General features: G+C 39.1%; 1 protein-coding gene across 1 annotated transcript in view; it reads left to right on the top strand.

Moving 5' to 3' along the window:
• si:ch211-126j24.1 (phosphofurin acidic cluster sorting protein 2) overlaps positions 1 to 22,532 on the top strand; it is a 67,780-nt gene that overhangs the window by 15,501 nt on the left and 29,747 nt on the right. The window contains exons 2-5 of the mRNA XM_060880879.1: positions 13,176 to 13,263; positions 19,450 to 19,539; positions 19,889 to 20,014; positions 22,093 to 22,255. Of these exons, the coding sequence (XP_060736862.1) occupies positions 13,176 to 13,263; positions 19,450 to 19,539; positions 19,889 to 20,014; positions 22,093 to 22,255 (467 nt within the window). The remainder of the gene's footprint in view (positions 1 to 13,175; positions 13,264 to 19,449; positions 19,540 to 19,888; positions 20,015 to 22,092; positions 22,256 to 22,532) is intronic.

Genomic DNA, 22,532 nt, shown 5'->3' on the forward strand with positions numbered 1-22,532 from the left:
TTGGTCAGTGGCTATACTATGATAGGTGAAGGCTGGTGGTTGGGAATTAGCAAGGTAACATATTTTGGAGAACAATGGGGAAATAATAATAAAAAAAAAAAGAGTAGAAAAATAAAGAAAGTATAAGTTGATGTTAAAAATCTGAGTTGGACATGTTGTCCTCCTTCAGATTTTTTTGTCCAAAGCAAAGAGTCTTTGAAAATAACTGTAATTATTTTTTGAACAGATGTTTTGCCAAGAAATGTTGCTTATCAAGGCAAACTTCTCCCAAAATGAAACAGCAGATGTCCAGCAGTGTTTATAAGTATCCACATTGACAATACTCCATGTGCTGAATATCGCAGTTTCTGAACAGGAGTCATGGGATCATAACATACTGAGCAGTAAAGCTTTCTTATAAGACCATAAGGCGTTATTATTGTGAGCTGTATCTGTTAAAACGTCTAGCTGGAATCGTTCACTATCTGGCGGCTGTTAAACAGAGCCTTCTTCGTGTTTTTCGTGCACCTCGGTTGAGGCATTTCCTGTTCAGGATTCGCTGCCAGCTACAGCAGCAGAGGCAGTTCTCTCATTCCAAACACAAACAGACCACAAGAACAATAAAAGAGATACTTCAACTTTAAAATGGTATAGTAGACATTAGGAATACTACGTGAAGAAGTTTTCATGTGATGTTTTTACTTTTAGTTTTATTTACAAAGTAGAACAATGCCTAAAATGACTTTATAGCGTTGCTTATTTTAGACACAATTTCAGAGCTGACAGGCAACATTTGAACATTTTCTTGTAAATGATGCACCACATGTTGTAAAATTAACTTTGTCTTGTCTGGTAAAGTAACAAATTAAAATAATCAAATGATTTCTTGGACCAGATTCTTTAGTTCCCCACTCACAGCTTCACTTCCTGTCTGCAGTTAGTTCTCATTTACCAGCTGATCCAAAAAAAAAAATAAAAAAAAAATGGAAGGAAGTTGCAGAGATTCTTGGTTCCTCTGGTGAATGCATGTAAACTATGGAAGTCAAATGTTTATGGCTATCTGATCATCACACCCAGCTATGGCTTTTTTCCCAATCTGTTGCCACAACGTTGGAAGCACACAATCACTGGAAGTGCAGTTCCAGTATGCACAGAGTGAGCTTGTCACAACCTGGGATGGAAGGAGACAGACCCGTACGCAGGATAGCTTCAAATGAAGGGGGTTTAATAAATAAATAAGACATAGACAAAATGACGATAACTAAAACAATACAAATGACGACATTTAACAGGGACTAGACATGACGAGTGGTACACGTAACTAATGAATGCTCACTTAAATATAAAAGACAATGATGACCCAATGAGGAGCAGGTGTGGTGACAGGGAGGAGAAGACGAAGGCGGGGCAGACACGTGACGAGGAACGACAACAAATGCACATGGTCAAAAAGTCCGGGCTGAATCATGACAGAGCTCCACAAAGTCATACTTTGTCAAAGTTGGAGTGGAAGAACTTGAGTGTCATGCAAAGAGCCTTGACTTCATCCCCACTGAACACCTTTGGGATGAACTGAAAATCAGACCTCCTCATGAAACATCAGTTCCAGGCCTCACTAATGCTCTTGTGGATGAAAGATCACAAATCCCCACAACCACAATCCAATATCTTACGTCCAGTCTTAGTTTCCAAAAGACTGGAGGCAATTATAACAGCAAAGGGTGACTAAATCTGGTCTGGGATATTCAAAAAGCACAAATGGGTGTGATGGCCAGGTGTCCACAAACTGTTGCCATATATTTTTCTTTTCTTTTCTTTTTTTTAATGAAGTGCCATCCGAGCTACGATGAGGGAACACAAAAACCTTAAGAACCCTGCAACAGCAGATTTCTCTCTTATAAAGTTTCCCAGTAAAGACCCTTTAAAAATTAGTAATCATCTCAAGAACCCAGTTGAAATCCCTTTTTAAAACATTTAACAACATGACTGAAATAGAAAAATAAGCCCAGATCATTATTTTGAATCGTTTGAACTGATCTTTAAGCATTAGCAGTTTGCTTATAATGAATGTTGTTTAGTTAAATGATATGACTGTTGTAACTTCAGGCTGGGACTGCTGGTGTTCTCTCAGGCAGTTTCTGTTATTACAGACTTGCAGCAACTAGAGAATTACATAACCATGATCCTGTGTTATAACACACACAGAGAGTCGTTCGGTGAAACACTAAAACCCTCAATGGTAGGAAATGGATTATGATGAAAAATAGCTCCAAATGCAATGAGATCAAAACCGAACCACGCTGACATCCCTATCTTTTTTATTTTCATGTTAATTCCTCTCTGTTGCAGGTCGTTACTGTACTTTTTAACAGGCATAAGATTTCATGATGTCATCTTTTGCTGTTGTTTCTGTTTTTCTTTTTGCTTGGCAAAGGTTAAGACACTCAAGCTGTACCCCTGAGAGAAAGCTGCACCTCAGGCAGACAGCGAGAATGCACAAAAGTACCATGCGTGTTTGTGGTTTTTTTTTTCCTCGTGCAGTTTCATAAAGCTTACCCAGACAGCATATGCAGTGACGCACACTCAGCTGCCACTGGTAAACATACTTGTTTATCGCTACTCTAGATAAGCGCATGGATATTATTTTCAAAATCTCTGCTCCAGCCAAGCAGCTGTCTAATCATTCTTTGGATTGCTCATAGTTCCAGGATGAGTTGTGTTTCATAACACATGTCTTTAGTATTCTCCTTTTTCACCGCCTGATGCACCATCGCGGCAAACTGCAAACCACATGCTTTTCACATGCTGCATGCCTTTGAGTCATGGAAGGAGTGTGAGTGTATGGCACGCACAATACCGCACCCAAGATTGGACTGTTATGCTACGTTCGCCCATACAGCAGTTTTATCGCTGTAAGTGTTCTGTCTCTGTAGTATGTGGTCATCAGTAGGTGTTTCCAACTACTGGTTGCCATAGCGATAATGTTTAACAGTGGGTGGCACAACTAGCATTCCAAATCAGTGTTCTTGTGGCTGAAGCGAAACATTCTACAGTGTGATTTGGCGTTTGTATATAAATTCAGCAGTGCATGTCTGCACCATGTAATAGGAGGTGAAGGAGAAGCAATGTGTGCTCTTTGCCACGGATCACGTGCACTCTACTTCACTCTTTACTCCCACTGTAGCAAATCGCTCCATATATTTTACTTAAAGTTAGTTTTCTCAGCTTTGTCGTGTCAGTGGACACATACGTATCTAGTCGCTGACGGTCGTTGTCACTCATGCTGCCGGAAGTCGGCAGCTGATTGAACGATTTAATGAACGACCTCCAGTCACTTTTTTGCTGTAATTCGTTGACAATGTTTTGTATTTTTACAGGGATACGTTTGGTTTATGCGATTGTACGGAAGCACAGGACAGCGGTCTTGCCATCTTGCTACTTAATGCTTTTTAAGCAAGGAACAGAACACAACACAGTGCACCACTTTAAATGAATCGAGCGCAGGGGTGTTGTGATGCGGCCTGATGTGCAGCTATAACAGCGGCTCAGGAAGTGTTTAAATGGTCTTAACAGTGAGTCAATAAGAGACACCACAGCAATTCGTGGTGAACGGTAATTTTTATTTGCTTATAGTTGTATTTAATGTTATGGAAGGTACGAATGAGTTCGTAAGTTAGTTCCTGTTATCGTTTACTTTGTAGGAGCTGTAAACAATCATTACCTTACCGCCTGTCATTTTTCACTCTGCTGAAATTGATCAATCAATCAATCAATCAATCAATTAATCAATCAGTCAATAAGGCAGCTTGTCATGCTACAAAGAGAAACCAAAAAACATAAACCGCTGTCGTGAAGACTATGAGAGAAAATGCACTGACAGTTACAAATCAACAAGTTACTGACTTCTTGTACGAGGTACGAGATTCCTCTCAATACTTTAGTTTATGCCTTCAGTTAGCACTCATTCATCCCATTAACTGTGTGCTAAAATTGGAAGAAAATCATAGTCCTGTATTGTACTGTATTGATGTTTTGTATATTGTATGTTTTATAAGTTGTATGAAGTCAAGATAGACAAACGTTAAGTTAGAGGTTACTAGTTATTGTGAATGCAGAGTTATGGAATTAAGGGAATTAACAGGTGACGAGGATGGTCACGTCTTCACTCGCTCCATTCAACCACTAATTGAGCTCTTTAAGTGTAGCGGTGCGAAATATTGAGATGCAAACCGGAGCACTCAATTTCTGGCAAGACCTGAAAAAAAGCTATCTGACATATAACTGCTATAAATGTTAATCTTTTTTTAATGATAAGTGTTTATGTGTTGAAGTGCATATTAGTTTAGCGTTAGCCGTATTACGTTCATTAAGTGATGCGTGCAACTGCTGAACTGCTTTTGTGGATATACTTTGTTTGTTTGTTACCTTGTTTTGCTGAGTATTCTGAAGACAGCAAGAGGGCAGGAGAGCAGGCTGTGAGCACTTCTTCATTATTTATAGAACACGTATTTTGCTAGCTTGTAACCAGGGCAGTGGGCAGAATTTATGACCTGCAGCTGCATACAGTGTGTGTGTGTGCGTGTGCGTGGGTGTGTGCGTGTGTGTGTGTGTGTGTGTGTGTGTGTGTGTGTGTGTGTGTGTGTGTGTGTGTGAATCAGTGTGTACCAAAAGCACATGTGTGCCATGGTCATTGCCTGTAACTTTCTGAGTATAGGGTTACACAGATTTGTGTTTTGGTGCACTGCTGTGATTAATTAAACAGGGTTAATTTCACCCCACCAGTTGTCAATGTCTGCTTGTCCTGTTTCACGTTCATAAATAGATCTTGTGCTCTGGGTAGCGAACTGGAAGTCTCGGCCCCTTCATTTTTTGCACTTCAGAAGTTCAGAGATCTGTGAGTGTGTGTTGCTTGGTGTGTGTGTGTGTGTGTGTGGGGGGGGGGGTATTCAGATGCGTCAGCATGTTCTCAGTGTGTCCCCTGGTGAATGGGTATGCAGGACATCATTCATTCATGCACTTTATTCTCAGAGTCCTTGAAGAAGCATTACAAGCACATAGATAACTTTAAATGAACATTGTGGCTGTCTACAGGATGTGTGTGTGCGTGCATGTATGTGTGTGTGCGTGTATGTCTGTGTGTGTGTGTGTCTGTGTATGTGTGTGTGTTCGTAAGTGCCTGTGTGTGTGTTTATTAAGGAAGTACAGTGGCGTTGTTGTGCTGTGTTGTCAGCAGTTTGCTGACTGGAGGTATGAACATCTGTTTAAACATTTAGCACAGCAAAGCATAAAAAATGTTCCTTGAGCATGAATGAACGGTTAATTTATTACAGTATGTTTTTCTCCCTGCAGGTGCAGTTGTTTAAAAACGCAGATTTTTAGCTCAGCAGTGATCCTGACAAGGATTCAATTTCAGATTTGCTGATAAAGTCAGGACTTGTCCTTTTTAAACCAAAATGCCATGATCCTAGTATCATTTCTCAAGTCTTTATTTCATTGAGTCATGCAGTGTTTGAAGGAAACCATTATAAAGCAGTGACTGTAATAACATGTAACCAGTAATGTTATAAAAGAAAGTCTCATTGTCTTAAGGATAGAAAATGAGAAAGATATTAGTGATATTATCATTCACATTAATGCTTCATTTATATTTACTTAATTACCAGCTACACTGGCTTTGTGCATTTCCTCAGTTTCTTTCTGTTGATCTTTACCCTGTTTTAGTCTTTGTCAGTTCCCACGCACTTTCTAACCAGGGACAGTGAAGGCTAACACGCTAGCTTCTGGGTTTCTAAATCTTTTTGAACTGCTGCTCAGTTGACCTCAGTCAGTGGAACGCATGATCTGCCCTCTTCCACATACCTGAGCACGCAGAAGGGGAGAGAGTAATACCATCCTTCATACCCAGACCGCACAGCCTGTTACTTTCTCTCGGTCACAAAATATCTGTTTACATGCAAACAAATAATCCTTTAATAATGCAAACAATTAATCCTTTAAACTGGTTGAGGCATAATTGTGAGGTTGAAAAGGTGCCAAAGTAACTTGCATAAACCTCAGCATTTAATATTCTGTGTAATATTTACGGATTTCTTGTGTCGTTCCCAGACACAGGCCTATAATGTCATCAAAGTATATTATATAGCTGCTTTAATTCTGGATAATGTCTGCTTTTTAAGTTCTTTTTAACAACCAGAGCATCTTTTTTCCCCTGTGTCAGACGAAGATGAAAATACTGAACAATTGTGCTGAGGCAAGAACTCTTCTTCTTGCTGTGCATTTAATAGTCACACCTGGATAAGGTTTTGCTGAGATGGAAACAATTTGAAAACTCATTAAAAACACAATCAGCATGATTAAAAAGCTTGAACTTGCTGACTGGGCTCACATGCTCGATGTTGTTATGGTAAAGTTAACACTAAACCCTGCTCTGTGCATAACGTTGACTTAAGAGCATGTATAATGGGAGAAGGGGGCGGGGCTTCCTTGTGGTGTATTATATATTACATACTGTCAATATTATTATATTGGATGTTTTTACTGGAAGTTTACATTTTGATTGTTGGTTCATCTCCTGTTTTGTTGGAGAGAAAAATATATTTTTGTGTTATAACTTGCTCTAGTCATTCCTATGGAAAATGCTGGCAGGTCTGATAATATAAATATAAATATATATATATATATATAGATTTGGTGTAAACCTCACTGGGATTCGTTGTAGTGTAATATCATGTAGAGAGAAATTACATTCTTATATTACACAAACCTAGTGTTTAGTCTTCTTTGGCAAAAGACAATAAATACTTAAATATGCTTTGAGATAATGTGAATTGTTAAAAGATCTATACAAATAAATTGAAATAAATACAATGGATTTGAATATTACTTTATATACTAAATCCGCATATTTGCTCAGAATGTATAAATTAGCAGCAGTCACTTGGCACTAAAGAGTTGGCATAATCATTAAAATTACACTGTTTTGCAGTCCTATACTATTACACTTAATTAATAAGCAATAATGAATTTCCCAAAGATGAATGTGTAGAAGATTTAATCTGACACTTAAAACAAGAGGAGAATCTAAGTGAAAAATAATGATAGGGCTATAACGCATGAAATGAATTGCAGCACAGTTGCAGACAGGGACAGCTGCGCCTCTTTGTGATTTAATCCAGCCTCATGTTTCAAGGTAAATCAGAACCGTTCCCTTTAGAGCACGCTTTTCAAGGCCACATCTTTTCATTGAGATTCAAATCACGTCGTGACCGACACTTGAGAGTCGGCTTGTACTTTTCCCACTGTTCTGGATCTGCAAGCTTTCCTTTCTCACTTGCCATAATAAAGCACCAAAGAGCACATTATACTTGATATATGCATTTTTATTTTTTTTTAAAAATGTCTTTCTATCTCTTTTTTCTCTGAGGGAAACAGAGCACCTGTTTCCTAAGGCAGGCTAATTAGGCAGTATAGCGTAGGAGTTGCTAGCAGTTAAGTGCTGTTTGTGTGTGAGAAATGTGATGAAGGAGAGAGAATGAGATGGTGGGTGACCCCTCAGTGGTTTCAGAAGGAGAAAGACCTGAATGTGGGCGATTGACAGAGGTCACTGGCAGCGGGTTGTGCGTCTTTAAATGTTTCAGCGCATCCCAGAGAAACGATGGACATAAAGCTTATTATTACTGTAAAAATGTTGTGACAGCGTGTATAAAATAGGAAACAGATATCACGTTATTGTCTATGCTAAGGACATATCATAAAACTGGAAAAAATAACAATATACAAGTTACTCTCATTGTCAAGCATCTGTTTAACAACATTAGTTAAGCTACTTAGCTACTTAAAGCAGCATCAAACTAATGTTGCTAGTAACATAGCTAGCCCATCTAGCTAATATTGGAGGTAGTGTGTTTAGGCTAACTATTATATTGTGTCATTTAAACTAATACCTATATTTGACAGCAGGCTAGCTAAATTCATGCTGCTATACTTTATCATTATAATCAGTACCTCTGTTTGCTAGCAGGCTAACATTATGCTATTTATCATATTCTCTAACTAACATTATTTCCATTATTTTAAGATTCTGCAATTAAAGCCAGTAGCCTATTTATTTTTCCCGAGCAAGCTAGTTAGGCGCTAGTTAGGCTAACTATTAATCTATATTTACCATTTAAAACCAGTAACCACATTAAGTTTGCTAGCATGCTAGTTAACATTAGGATAACTATTATATTGTCTAAACCAGCAACCAGGTTTGCTAGTAAGCTAATTAATAGTGATCTAATTCTTATAATCTGCAAGCAACAGTTGCCCACACGCTGTGACTGTGACTGATAATAAAACCTGAGCTTGGACACACATTTTGAATAGCATTCTGTAAATGTTTTTAATGCAGCGCTACTGTTTGTTCGGCAGCTTGTGAGTGAAACTAAATTTCCAGATGTACACCAGGTATTAATAAATGTTTTCAAGTAGCATTATATGATATTTTTATATTGTCCACTCTTTTCTTGATTTAGCCATGAGAAGCATGTGTGCTAGAATGACTGATCATGTCCTTAGTAAGAAACTGTTTTAAAAGCTGGCACCAGCAGTAGCTTCTTCTAACTTGCGGGAAATCAGTGTCTTACATAAGACTCTGGATCTGCAGAGTGTGAACAGTTCTCCTGCACACCATTTGCATTTTTTCCCATGTTTCCCGGCACACGGATTTCAACTCTTTCCACTTCGGTCTGCCCACTTCGGGCCTCTCAAAGTCCAGCGGTGAATAGTTTCGGTCAGGTGGCCGTGCTTTGTGCTGAGTTAGCGTGAACATTTCTCCCTGTTGCTCCGTCAATGGCCCGTCCTGTTTGGGAGAGATGTTTTGGTGCAAGTGAATGCAGTTTTTCTCGCCCACATTTATCATGTGACTATTCGTCTTTGTGTGTGTCTAATGTTAGGGTTCAGTGAGTTTATGCTTGCAACTTTGTGGGTGAATGAGTCTTTGTTAATTATAAACGCACTGAATGTTCATCCAATGACTGTATTTGTCTGACAATAAGACAATATCGGTGGCGTCTGTGTTGGAACGAATAAGTAAGAATGCAGGCTATTTTGATAAAATATGTTTAGCTCTTTCCATTGTTCGGCTTGATAACTTGCAGAGAAATTTTCCATCATGAAAGCACACAGCACCCAGATGAATAAGCAATATACAAAAGAAGATAGATCTTTTTTTGTTATGAATGCACTAAAGTATGTACTGTTTGTTGCTGTATGAAATAGCAGTGTGTCGGTTTTCTGTACAAGAGTGGCTGTGCATTTATTCTAAAGTGAATTAACCTCATTACCACTGTATTTTTGTATATGTAAAATTGTAAACAATTTAAAATGGTGACTCTGAGCAGGATAAAATCATGTCTAAAAATGAATAAACGCTGTAAAAGTGTTCACCATTCACACAAGCTTAATATCTATTGAAATAAAAATTGACTGCTCCTGTGACATTCTTTGTCCCGATGCACAAACATATTCTCTATTCTGTAGACATTATGTTTTAGTTGAAAGATCACTCATCATTCAAGAAAGAGTTGTTGTTGTCTTTCAGCTGCTCCCCATTCTGTATTTCTAGATTAAATAAAGTAGCTCAACCAGTGTAACAAAATAAATTTGCAAAAATAAATAGGGAACATATTTCTGTTGAATAAAAATCAGACATTTTTATAAAGATTTATATCCAGTACATGCACAAATTCTAGGTTGCAAGTCTTCATGGGCTAATGGCTTATTCATCTTGCTTTACTTTTGGATGTATAATTTTCCACATGTCATGCAGTGGTACAAAAAAGGCAAATGATGCAAAGTGGTACAAAAAAGTCAAGAAAGGCAAACTGGTACAGAATCAGCAATAATTTAACTTTATCGAGAAAACAATATTTTATTAGCATGCAAATCAAAAACACCCCTAACTGACATGTTCTGGGTTCTTTTTGCATACTGGAACATGATTGGTTCTTATATTTGTGTTATGTTGCATTTACATACTGGAACATGACTGGTTCTTTCTATAATATATTATTATTCTAATATTATTATATATAAATTATATATTTATAGCATGCCATATTTGCATATTAGAATATAAGTGGTTCTTATAAGCATGACGTTTGCTATTTGCATACTGGAACATGATTGGCTGTTATTTTATGACACAATAACTCTTACCTGTCAGGTGATCAGTAGTCATTTAATAGTAAGAGATGCATTTTATAATTTTAGATGAAGGAAGGGATTTAATTTTTGAATTTCTGCTGTTTTAGCATGGATGAGACATCATCTTCTGATGGGATTCAGAATCAGTGAGAACAAAGAAACAAAGGAATGGAAAGAGAGAGAGAGAGAGAGAGAGAGAGAGAGAGAGAGAGATGTGATGTTGTATCAGAGACTCACACTCTGTCAGTTGTTAGCCACTGAGGTGTGAATGTGAGGATGGATGTCCGGTCTAGATTGGATCATTCTACAGTCTAAATGTGGTGAACTCTTTTGAACTTGAAATTTTAACCCCCATCTCTTTCTGTGTTATTCATTTTCTTTTCTATTTTTCCTTATTACTTCAACCTTGCACTTATTTCTCTCAGTAAATGAAATTTTCCTAATGTAGAAGCGCTTCTTAAATAGCTATGGACCTTTATGATTGAAGTCCTTCACATCACAGACTACTATATCAGAGCTGTTCAACTAAAGTAGTGAAGATGCAGCTACGTAGAATTCCTTACGTCCATGCGTGACTTTATTCGTGCCAGAATAGAGATTTTACAAGCAGATTCAATCAAAATGAATCTGCTTGTAAAATTGTAAACAATTTAAAACAGTGACTTTGAGCAGGATAAACTCATGTCATCTGAAGATGAGTAAACGCTGTAAATGTGTTCCTGTGTTCAACATTCCCACAAGCTTAATATCTATTGAAATAAACATTGACTGCTCCTGTGACTTTCTTTGTCCCGATGCACAAACATATTCTCTATTCTGTAAACATTATGTTTTAGTTGAAATTTCACTCATCATTCAAGAAAGATGAGTAGTCCTTCAGCTGCTCCCCATTCTGGGTTTTCACATCAGGTCATCCGCATATTTAAAGCAACCCAACCATTATATCCAGGCTTGGGACTGACACTGAGAGTGAGCACTGAGGATCGTGCACAGGACCCTGATGCTGGACCACCGGGGATCCTAATCATTCAATTCATTTCGATTCAAATTTATTTGTTTAGCACTTTTAACAATGGACATTGTCTCAAAGCAGCTTTACAGAACATAAGAAACATAATACAAAAAGCTTCATATTATACAAAGATTAATATAATAAAAAATTCAAGATTAATGTTAGACTTATATTTAATTGTGTTTGTGTTTGTGTTTATCTCCAATGAGCAAACCTGAGGTGACTGAGTCGACTGTGGCAAGGAAAAACTCCCTTGGATCAAAGAGGAACACATCTTGAGGTTAACCAGACTCAAAAGTGAACCTCATCCTCATTTGGGTGACACTGGAGGGTGTGATTATGAATATACAGTTGAGCAATTGTGTATTGATTGGGAGGTTGTTGTCCTCAAAGACCACATGGAATTGGTGTCTCCTCTTAGAATGTCCGAATGCTTCATGACACGGACACCAACTGGAGCTGGTACATCTCTAGATGCCTCAGGAACCTGCCAGAAAGAGCAAATGAAAAAGAAAAATCCTTAGTTTATAACTTCTATAGTAACTCAGTAAGACTGCAGCTAGTCTTTGACTTGATGTGCTGTCTTTACTGAAATCATTTACATAAATACATGTGGTTGGCTGTAACAGAGTATCTGCTATAGAAGCTGAGTTGTTTCAGGTATAGAAAACTGGAGACGTTGAGTTGTTTTGTGCAGTTATTTATTTCTCCTAAAGGTTTTTTTTTTGCTCTGCTTTGTCATGTACTTGGTTCATCACAATGAAAGATATTTGACCACTTGATGACCGTTATGCTACAAGGTACGCTATGAATTTTTCCTAAGCGCTCTCAAACACACTGTGGTGCAATGTAAACTTCACCATTGTGGGTTTTTCCGCTTGCAGTTTTGTCTCATCTGCCTCACGTCAAATACCAAATGCAAATGAGTGCACAGTGGTAAAAACTCACCATGACAAATAACACACCCCCAACAGACGCTGCCCCGACATCTCTCCTTGAAATGAAAAAGCATCTGCAGCTCACTAACCACAGACACGAAAACACATGTGCAAACGCTACAGTAACTGCTGAGTCACTGATATCATCATACCGAGGTGTGTCTTTCTCCTGAGAGATTTGTCTCATATACTCTGTCTCAGCAGGAATATAGTGGTTAGAACATGACAAATGTTGAGTGTTGTGTGGGATTTGTGTTGCGAAAGAAGGGCATGTACAAATGCCACTATTGTTTACTGTGTGAGTGGAGACATGAGTGTAGGTGTGTGATGTGTGCAGAATGTTTTGTTACTGGAATCCAGGTTGTGCAACACTGGTAGGTGTCACAATCAAACGGTACAATCAAATCTCTACATGTTTGGCTAGATGCGAAATTTTAGGTGGTGCAGGAAATTGGCATGAAAATATCTGTGCAATGTGAAATATTTGTAAATATGTTATAAAATCATATTTGTACACCATGATGTCAAAGGGCAGATAATAAGAGATATTATTGTTATAAATATTTATCATCATTATTGTGAATGATAATTTAATGACATTAGCTCAACCTCCTCATTCATATATTCGAGTTGTGTGAATGTTTGGTGTCTTTTTGGTGTATGTATTTATTGTTTTTTAATTCCTACGAGTTGTTTTGTGTTTTTAACGGTGAAATGATGTGCCTTTATTTAAAAAAAAAAATAATTTATATAAGTTAAATAATTATTTGACTCCTCATCAGTTCTAAGATATAGATCCAAAGCATGATAATAAAACCAGTAGTTTTGATGCATCACAGCACACAGGCACAGGTTGCTTTAATGGCTGTATTTATATCAGGATGTTTTACAGGAAATGAAGGAAAATGTTTCAAAGAAAATGTATTTGGAGGACGGGGGCTCAGGTGTTGGTGGTAGGTGGCAATAAAACATCTAATGAGTATCTCTCTCTTCTCTCTCGTTCCTTGCAACCTCTTCTCCTCCCCTCCTCCTCTTCCCTCTCCTCTCTTCTCTCCCAGGCTGTGCAGCCTCACACTGAAGAAGCTGATTGTTTTGAAGGAGCTGGACCGGGAACTCAACTCTGTGGTCATCGCTGTCAAGATTCAGGTATGACAAAGCGAGCGTGTGTTTCCATTATGTGTTTTTTTTTTGTGCATCCACACAAGCCCTTCACACCCGGCACCGTGGAAACTGGGTGCTGTTGCCAGGGTGACAGCTTGTCCAGCGGGAACGGAGGAGCGAGTGGGGTGGGAGCTGAAGTGATGCATGATGGGATATGCTGAGAGGATTAGTTCAGAGGCACTAGGAGGCCCTCAACATTCTTCACAGTTCGCTTTGAGAATGTGTGTGTGTGTGTGTGTGTGTGTGTGTGCACTCCTGAGACAAATAGGCTTTTATTCTGTTTAAGAGAAGAACACTAAACCTGAACCCAATAATTAGGGTCAGTCGTGGGTCATGTGTCCTGTGAGTTTAAATTCAGCCCTGTTTCAAACCATCACAGGATCGATGACCTCATCCGGAAGGAGAGCCAAAGGAAGAGAAATAATTATACTCTGTCTGAGCTTCTGATTTTATTCTGGTTTAGAAGAACTTTCTTTTATAGTTGTCCAGAAGATCAAAATAGGGAGGTTTAATCCTGTTACATCAAGATGTTTATAAGTCCAGTCTTTCATTGTCTTTGGATCAGGTCTGTATTCTGATTAGTTAAAAAGTGAATGCTGTGGAGGAACGGAACAATAGGAAAATAAAAACTATTAAAGATATTAAAAACTTTGATGCTGGATTTATTTTAGATGGTTCAAGATAGACTCCTAACATCATGCCAAGAGAATCCTGCCTTTATTTCTCGTCACAACCTCAGCAATGGTGTTTTTGTACAAGCTCCCTGTTCCACAGTTCAGTGCACAACACAATGTACAGTTCAACTTCACTAATTACGGCCTCTACTTCTGATTCTCTTTTTATTCTCTGATTATATTAATCTATTATTGCTGGGTTGTCAACTGGTGCACGTCTGTCCAGATGTAGACCCAAGTAACCAAACCAAGCATTTTAAAAATATCTGCATCAGAGCCAATCAATGTATGAAAAACTGGCTTCCGATAGCTGCACGCATCAGATTCAAAACACTGATGCTGGCCTACAAAGCCAAAAATGGACCAGCTCCCTCTTACCTCAAAGCCCTCATAACTCCTCGCACTGCACCCCGCACCCTCCGATCTACCAGCACTGCTCGACTGGTTCCACCATCTCTCAGGGTAAGAGGCAAGTATACTACAAGACTCTTCTCTGTACTGGCACCAAGGTGGTGGAACGAACTTCCCCTAGAGGTCCGGACAGCTGAGTCACTGGCTATTTTCAAGCGGCGGTTGAAGACCTACTTATTCAGGAAACACTTCAACTAGCACTTCTTTCATTATCTTTTGCATTTAAAAAAAAAACAAAAAAAACACACCTTTGGCACTTTCATTGTAACTTTGAACAAATGTTTTAAACTCATGGTATCTTAAGTATGTAACTTAGTGAGCCAGCATTAATGTATTCAATGTTAGAGATTTAAGCACTTATGTACGTCGCTCTGGATAAGGGCGTCTGCCAAATGCTGTAAATGTAAATGTAAATGTAAAAAAAAGGTCATCGTTCAATGATAATAGGTTCGTCCCAAATCGCATTTCTCGTTTTTTAGGATAAATGGTGAATAGTGTTTTTCACACTGAAAACTTCTACAAGAATAAGTGCACTTCAAATGCCCAAATGATTCCCAATAAATGAAGTATGGAATGTTGGACACTTCTGCTATCAACACTAGCAGCTTTGCTTACATATGAAGATGCTATTCTAAGTAGCATAACCAGTTTTATGATTTGACAGCCAGCTCATATCTCAAAATCGTACTGTTTTTTTTGATTCCTTATCACAGTAAACTGTCATTCTGGTGCTATGCTGTTACACCCAGCGATGGAATTGAACTCTGTGGATAGGAAGGATGGAGGAAACCACTGTGTTGTTTGATTGCAATATGATACATTCATTCATTCATTCATCTTCTACCGCTTATCCGAACTACCTCGGGTCACGGGGAGCCTGTGCCTATCTCAGGCGTCATCGGGCATCAAGGCAGGATACACCCTGGACTGAGTGCCAACCCATCGCAGGGCACACACACACACACACTCATTCACTCACGCAATCACACACTAGGGACAATTTTCCAGAGATGCCAATCAACCTACCATGCATGTCTTTGGACCGGGGGAGGAAACCGGAGTACCCGGAGGAAACCCCCGAGGCACGGGGAGAACATGCAGACTCCACACACACAAGGGGGAATCGAACCCCCAACCCTGGAGGTGTGAGGCGAACGTGCTAACCACTAAGCCACCGTGCCCCCCTCAATATGATACAGATACTTAGAAATTACGATGCTTGTGATATCAAGATAAAATAGGAAAAGCATATGGGTTGTAATACATGTAATATGTGCACACTGCTCCTAAAAGTGAAATAACTCCAATTTCTGAATTTTTTTATTCTATAACCCATAAGTGAAGACCACAGTTCTAAATAATCTTGATTTAATTTCTATAACAGCTGTTCTTACACTGGTTCTGTCTGCGAGCTTTATATATGTCAAAAGAAAGCTTTGCACGTTTTAGCACGATAGCAAGCTTTTTTTTTATAGCAGAACTATTATTGGTGCTATAACATCAATGATAACAAGTATTACCTTGATTTAATATTTTGCAACATTGCTTTGTAATGTAATGTAGGAATATAATCATTTTTGCGGTTCACATTGGTCTGTATCACACACTGTTGTGGATTATTGTACTATAAGGAAACACAGCATCTTGTTCATTTTTAGCATGCCTCTGTGTATATATGGTGCGATAGAAGGGCAGGAAGAAGAAATAGATTTAATGCGACACAGTTATTTGCGGCAACATTTAAATTCGATTTCATTTTGAATATTAAAATTAAGGCAACCATTTGGTATCGTTATTTTTACGTGAGGATCAGTTTTTATAGAGACATTCCTGTGTGGTTAATTGCTTTACCTGATGGCTACTGTTTGTTACTGTTTGGGAAATGAGTACATGACAGGATTCTGCAGGCTCACAACCAGTTCAGCGAAGGTCATGCAAGAGATGGAAGTGGAGCTTTCCAAGCACTTAATCTACCACAGAGAAGGAAGTTAGAGATTACTGCAAGTAAAGCCTTTGAAAGTGACTTGTATATCAGACTGATTAAGAATATCCAGTGTTTTCTTTCCCTAACGATTCCCATCTGTGTGGGGACCAAATCAGTTTTTGCTGTCTATGGAGAAATGACAGACCAGAGAGCGGCAGATGGAACGAGTTGATAAATGTGAAATACAACCTGAAAATTTCAGACTTAGCTGTATTTCTGCCAAAAGCCTGATGACGCAGACAAACCCTCAATCGCTTTATCTCCACTCATGCTCGAAGAGTGTGAGCTCGTAAGCACTTTCCCTGAAGGCTAGATTGTTGAGAGCTTTTCATCACGTCCGTTATGGATACGTGTGTGTGTGAGTGTGTGTGCATGCATATTTATTCTTTGAAGCTTTTTAGAGTCATTTCTCAATCTTCTGCTCTTTTGTCTCTCACTTCTTTTCTCGTTTTGTCTCTTTAACCTTTCTTTACTGTCAGACCGTGACAGTGAATAAAAAAAAAAACCTTAAGTGCTTTACTGCTTCACGAACACTGGATCGATTCATCGTGTGGTTTCCAAAGACCGTCTCGGAAGGAAATGAAAACAAGATGGGAGCTTGTTATGAAGACTGAAGCTGTTTTTATCAGCCGTAATGCTTTCCTGCCTTTGTTTTATTAACTTTAGACCTAACATATTTTGCTGACTCACACAAAGTCCATATCATTATAAGAGTAGTTGCAAATACAGAATTCTGTATTTTTCATTGTGTCTTGTTCCATCAGAGGTCACCCAGGCCAATACATTGTATATGACTTGTATCAGAGAGCCAACATTTTAAAAAATATTCGGACATCTAGATATTCCTACGGTCCTGGCTTATCATCTAACTAAAAAACCTATGGCTTATATTACATTTAGGAACTATTATTAAAATGTGGTCATGAGACTGCTATGGCAACTTTGCTTATTTTCCATAAAACTATCAAACACATTTTTGTTAAGAGTGAAGTGAATTTTCATACATATATTCCTAATGTACTGTGTCATGTAAGTACAGAGAAAGCAAGACGTGATGCCCATTACAATCACAGTGCCTGAAGTATTCGTTTCGTTCAGCCGTCACTCCACATGGACCTCCATTGGAGTTTAATCTGTTCCAGACTAGGGAGCACTGTCACATACACAAATACACAGTAAAATTGTCTTTGCATATCCCTGTTTTTTTTTTTGGAAGCTCTGGCCAGGGATACAGCATCCATTGAGGGTTAAGAGTTTTGCCTCACAGTGACATCTTGGTGGTGTTTGGATTCAAACTTAGTAAACTAGAACGTAAACCACCAAACTACCACTGCCTTCTCAGTGGTACTTCCTCTACTTCCAAGGATTTTTCATTTTTGGCGATGATCCATTTTGACAGAAGTAGGCATAAAATAAATGGCAGCAACCTCTAAAAGCATTGCAAGTACTTGTTACACCACCAGTGAATTGACGAACCCCTAAGAAGAAACATGTTATCCCCATTCTCTGAACTTCACAACCCCCATGCTTAAATATAAAATCTGGTTGCTGATATCAAGAGCTCCTGCTCCAAAATCCAGCACCCCAAAGATCCACCAACTGTGAGGGGGATAAGAAGTGTCAAATCCACTTTCAAACAATGCCACTGAAGAATGTACTTCCAATAGAAGACCTTAAACAGATGGAGAACATGGTAACAGAGGAGGTGTCTTGGCAGATTAAACCATTGTGGAATGCACCACCAGCAGATAGCAGATATGAGGAAGTCTCACCAGTGGTTGGACAAGACTAAAGGTTAATGCACAGCCAGACCAGGCAGACTATGCTATCAAAGTAGTGTGTATCATAACAGAAAAGAAAGTACAGGCTAGGCAAAGAAGCCTGTGAGATTTAATCAAACACTGCCTATCAGGTTGCAATAATGCTGACAGGAAAAGCGTAGAAAAACAACCAGGTTTCAGTGATCGTGTTCTTCACCTTCAGCTTCATCAAATATTAGCTGAATACTCCCCAGTCCAAATGGGAAGGACTACAGAAGGAGGAGAAAACAACTAAGCTCCTTCAGGACGTCCAGAACCATACAGATAAACAGGTAAAGACAAATCACACAGACACAGTAATGAAAGATAAGGAACAGAAAACAGAAGATCTGGCAATCCCATTTGATGCAAACATCCAAAGGAAGAAAATTACTCTCTCCAGAGAATCTCTCCAGATCTGAAATAGGAACTCGAAAGAATGTGGAATGTAAAAATAAAGGTCGTCCCATTCACAAAAGGAACATGTGGAGCCGTGACCCGAAAGGCTCTGAAAGATTCCCGGAACTTGAATCTCAGGACTGAAGAACGCAACCCGAGGAGTAACAAAAGTACTGTACCACACACTGAGTGCACCGAACTCTCAGACCTCTGGTGATATATATATTACACTGGCACCATTTCAACAAACATGACTATGTCAAATATTTGTTCAGGTTAAAGCAATTTAGTCTGTTGTGCATTTACTGTACATGTGACAGCTCTGTGCATTTAGCCAGTGGACTTAGCAACACTTCCACCTTTACCACCACCCCCCTTTTTTGCTTGGCATGGCCCATTAGCAGCTGTTGGCTTAGACAGATGCCAGGGCAGCTGGTGGTTCAGCCACAGGAGACAGGGAGAGCTCAGAGGCACAGATCACGCACACTTCCCAACCGTTTCATCAGCTGGGAAACGTTTGCTTATTTACTTATTTTATTTGCAGCCTGTGGAAGATCAATTTACTCTAATTACTCCAACGATGGCTCGGGGGAAAATGATTGTTTTACAGATTTAGAAAGAAGCTGTAGGTTTTTAAATTCCCATCAAGCTTGTCAATTGAACCTTGTCAATGGAAAGGATCAGATTATACCAGGTTCTATTGTCTTCTTTTGCTGTAAATATAAAAGAAAACCTAATTAGTTTTTTATTTGTCAAGCATGTCAGTATATTAGACGTTGATGGGCAGTTGAGGGTTTTGCTCGTTGGTCCAGCGGTGTCTCTCTGGCAGTTCTGCTATTGAAAATATTTTTGCTGTTAAAGAAAACTTTGTTAAATCTTACATCTTATACATTTGTGTCCTCAGGGGTCCAAACGTATCTTGAGGTCTAATGAGTACATGCTCCCTCCCAGTGGCCTGATGGAGACAGACCTGGAGCTCACATTTTCCCTACAGGTAGTAGATTTAGTACATTTTTGTTTAAAAAAAATCATCCAGGTTTTAATTCTGCGATTTTATTTTTTTATTTTTTTTGTAATCTTTAACAGTCTGCATGAGTGAGCTGATGTACAGGAGTTATCTGGAAAAAAGGGCATTTTGCATTATCTGCCATAGTATCTAAAGCAGTGTCTCCCCACCAGCTGTGTGTGCGTGTGTGTGTATGTGTGTGTGTGGAAACAGAAACGCTCCAGTGCTTCAAACCAGAATGATGTAATATTCTGCAATATTATCGTTCTCTCTTGCACTTCTCTCTCTTTCACTCAGACTCTTAATTTAGTTTTTCCTGCTCTCTGTCTCTCGACAGTATCCCCATTTCCTGAAGAGAGATGCTAACCGCTTGCAGATCATGCTCCAGAGAAGAAAGCGCTATAAGAACCGGACCATCCTGGGCTACAAGACGTTGGCTGTGGGCGTCATCAATATGGCAGAGGTGGGAATAAACCACAGAGCCATTTACATTTATATTGATGTTTGGCTTTGCTCTTATATCTCACGACTATCCAGTAACGCTGTTTTATACATGTACTGTAGTCTCCATTAAAAATATATCCTCATACTAGAACGGTATGTGAAGGACTAAAACATTCCATAAAGCTAAAGCGCTGTCAGAGAGTTATTACAGCAGGAAAGCAACAACTCAGTGGATCCTTGAAATCTTTGTAGCTGAGACTACTGAAGATTTTGAATTTATTTTAATATGAATCTTTATTTTAATCTCTATATCAAGAGACATATTCATTATTGCAGATTGAATTATATTCCTGATTTATTTATTTATTTTTTTCATTTTGCGTGGCCGATGAATCTGTTGCCTTCTGGAATGAAACATTTTTTAAGCTCCAGCTACAGGATATTGCTTTCTTCACTTCATTTCACTATAGCTGTGAACCGCATTATCACAACATTTCTAAGCATTCTGCATTTGTTTCATCAATACACTGCAATCCACACACACACACACACACACACACAGGCAGCTGAAACCTGAATGGAGAAGGAAAGAACATCTACAGAACATCTAATATGGTAACAGAATTTGAGTCACATTTATCTGTGCTCATAAATGCTAATCATTTTTAACCAGAAATTACATTTCTTTGCATTTTTTTTGTGGTTTCTTTAAATTTTGTGACATGACCAGCAGGTAATATATTTGTCTTTATTGATTTTGCTCAGTTAATTATTGTAGCGGAGGCACGGTGGCTTAGTGGTTAGCACGTTCGCCTCACACCTCCGGGGTCGGGGTTCGATTCCCGCCTCCACCTTGTGTGTGTGGAGTTTGCATGTTCTCCCCGTGCCTCGGGGGTTTCCTCCGGGTACTCCGGTTTCCTCCCCCGGTCCAAAGACATGCATGTTAGGTTGATTGGCATCTCTGGAAAATTGTCCCTAGTGTGTGATTGTGTGAGTGAATGAGAGTGTGTGTGTGCCCTGCGATGGGTTGGCACTCCGTCCAGGGTGTATCCTGCCTTGATGCCCGATGACGCCTGAGATAGGCACAGGCTCCCCGTGACCCGAGGTAGTTCGGATAAGCGGTAGAAGATGAATGAATGAATGAATGAATGAATAATTATTGTAGCCATGACGACGGCAACAACAAACATAGCAAATGTTTCCATCTTCAGTGTTTGTTACCATTTGCTGCACTTCAGTATTGTGCCTTTATGTAATACACAGTTTCCAGGTTGGTAACCGGACAACTAGCAAACGATGCATGTCTTTATTGTTATTAGAGCTCCAGTGTTAATGCACTCATCATAAAACTGGGATCTCTCCAGAAAGATCCAGTCAAGACATTAGTGTGTTTGTGTCTGGATCAAGCACTTGCCTGGAAGTTTTACACCAGATACCAGAAATGATTACGGTTGTACTGAGACCTAGAAATCACACTTTAACAAAACCTTGAATAAATAGCTAGTCAGTTAGATTGTTCAACTGAGCATGTTCCACTCCAATTTTTCCAAAGACTGTATAAACATAGGGGAAAAAATGTATAATTTATCTTTCTTTTATTACAAGCTATTTTGCAAGAGCTGCCTCCTGAGGTTTCCTGCTCAGGTTAATAATGTGTAGAGCTGCATCTACTGATTTTGCCTCACTACACCAGCCATTTGTAGTGTGTGTGTGTGTGTGCGCGAGCGTATTTGTGCACCATAATGTAAGAGCGTGGGCACACTCACACCATCTATGAAGCCTCCTGGCGTTTCTTCAAATACCTGCAATTAGTTTTAGCAGTTGAGCCCTGAATGTAGCTCTGCCAAAGGCTCACGTTTGAATGACAGAGTGGCCATCATTTTCTCGCACACGGCCACCTGGGAATATAAAGAGCTCCGGCTGTGACTGACAGCTAATAAGAGACTGAAATGAAATTGGACGAAGACATACCAAATGTGAGATTTTACTAGTTTGTGCGTATTAGAGATAATCTGGTCTACCCTGTGTTGAAAGAGTTTGTGTGTGTGTGTATGTGTGTGTGGTGTATTTCATGCAGTTTCTCATTTTTCTCACTAGGTGATGCAGCACCCGACAGACGGAGGACAGATTCTGGGTCTCCATAGCAACGTAAAGGAAGCCCCTGTACGTGCGGCAGAGTTAAGTGTGTATTCTCTGTCCAGTCAGCCCATTGACCCAGAGGACGGCAGCGGACAGCCAGGGGCAAAGGTGAAAGCTTCAGGTGAGCACTGTAACCTGGTAACAATAGAGTACCTGGTAATAATTAGGGTCCAATTTCATGGGTTTGCCCTTGTGAAAATTCACTATGTATTTCCTCCAGACGTTCAGTTTCTTTTGTGCTTGTTGGGGCCAGAAACACTTGATTCTGTATCGTTATTTATATTGTATTTGTATAGTACTGTTAACACTGACCATTGTCACAAAGCAATTTTAGAAGTTTTATATAAATTCTGATCTAAATTCTAAATTTCAATGAATATTTATCCCTAATGAGCAAG

The sequence above is a fragment of the Tachysurus vachellii genome, chromosome 1 (assembly GCF_030014155.1).
Source record: "Tachysurus vachellii isolate PV-2020 chromosome 1, HZAU_Pvac_v1, whole genome shotgun sequence".
Classification (NCBI taxonomy): Eukaryota; Metazoa; Chordata; class Actinopteri; order Siluriformes; family Bagridae; genus Tachysurus; species Tachysurus vachellii.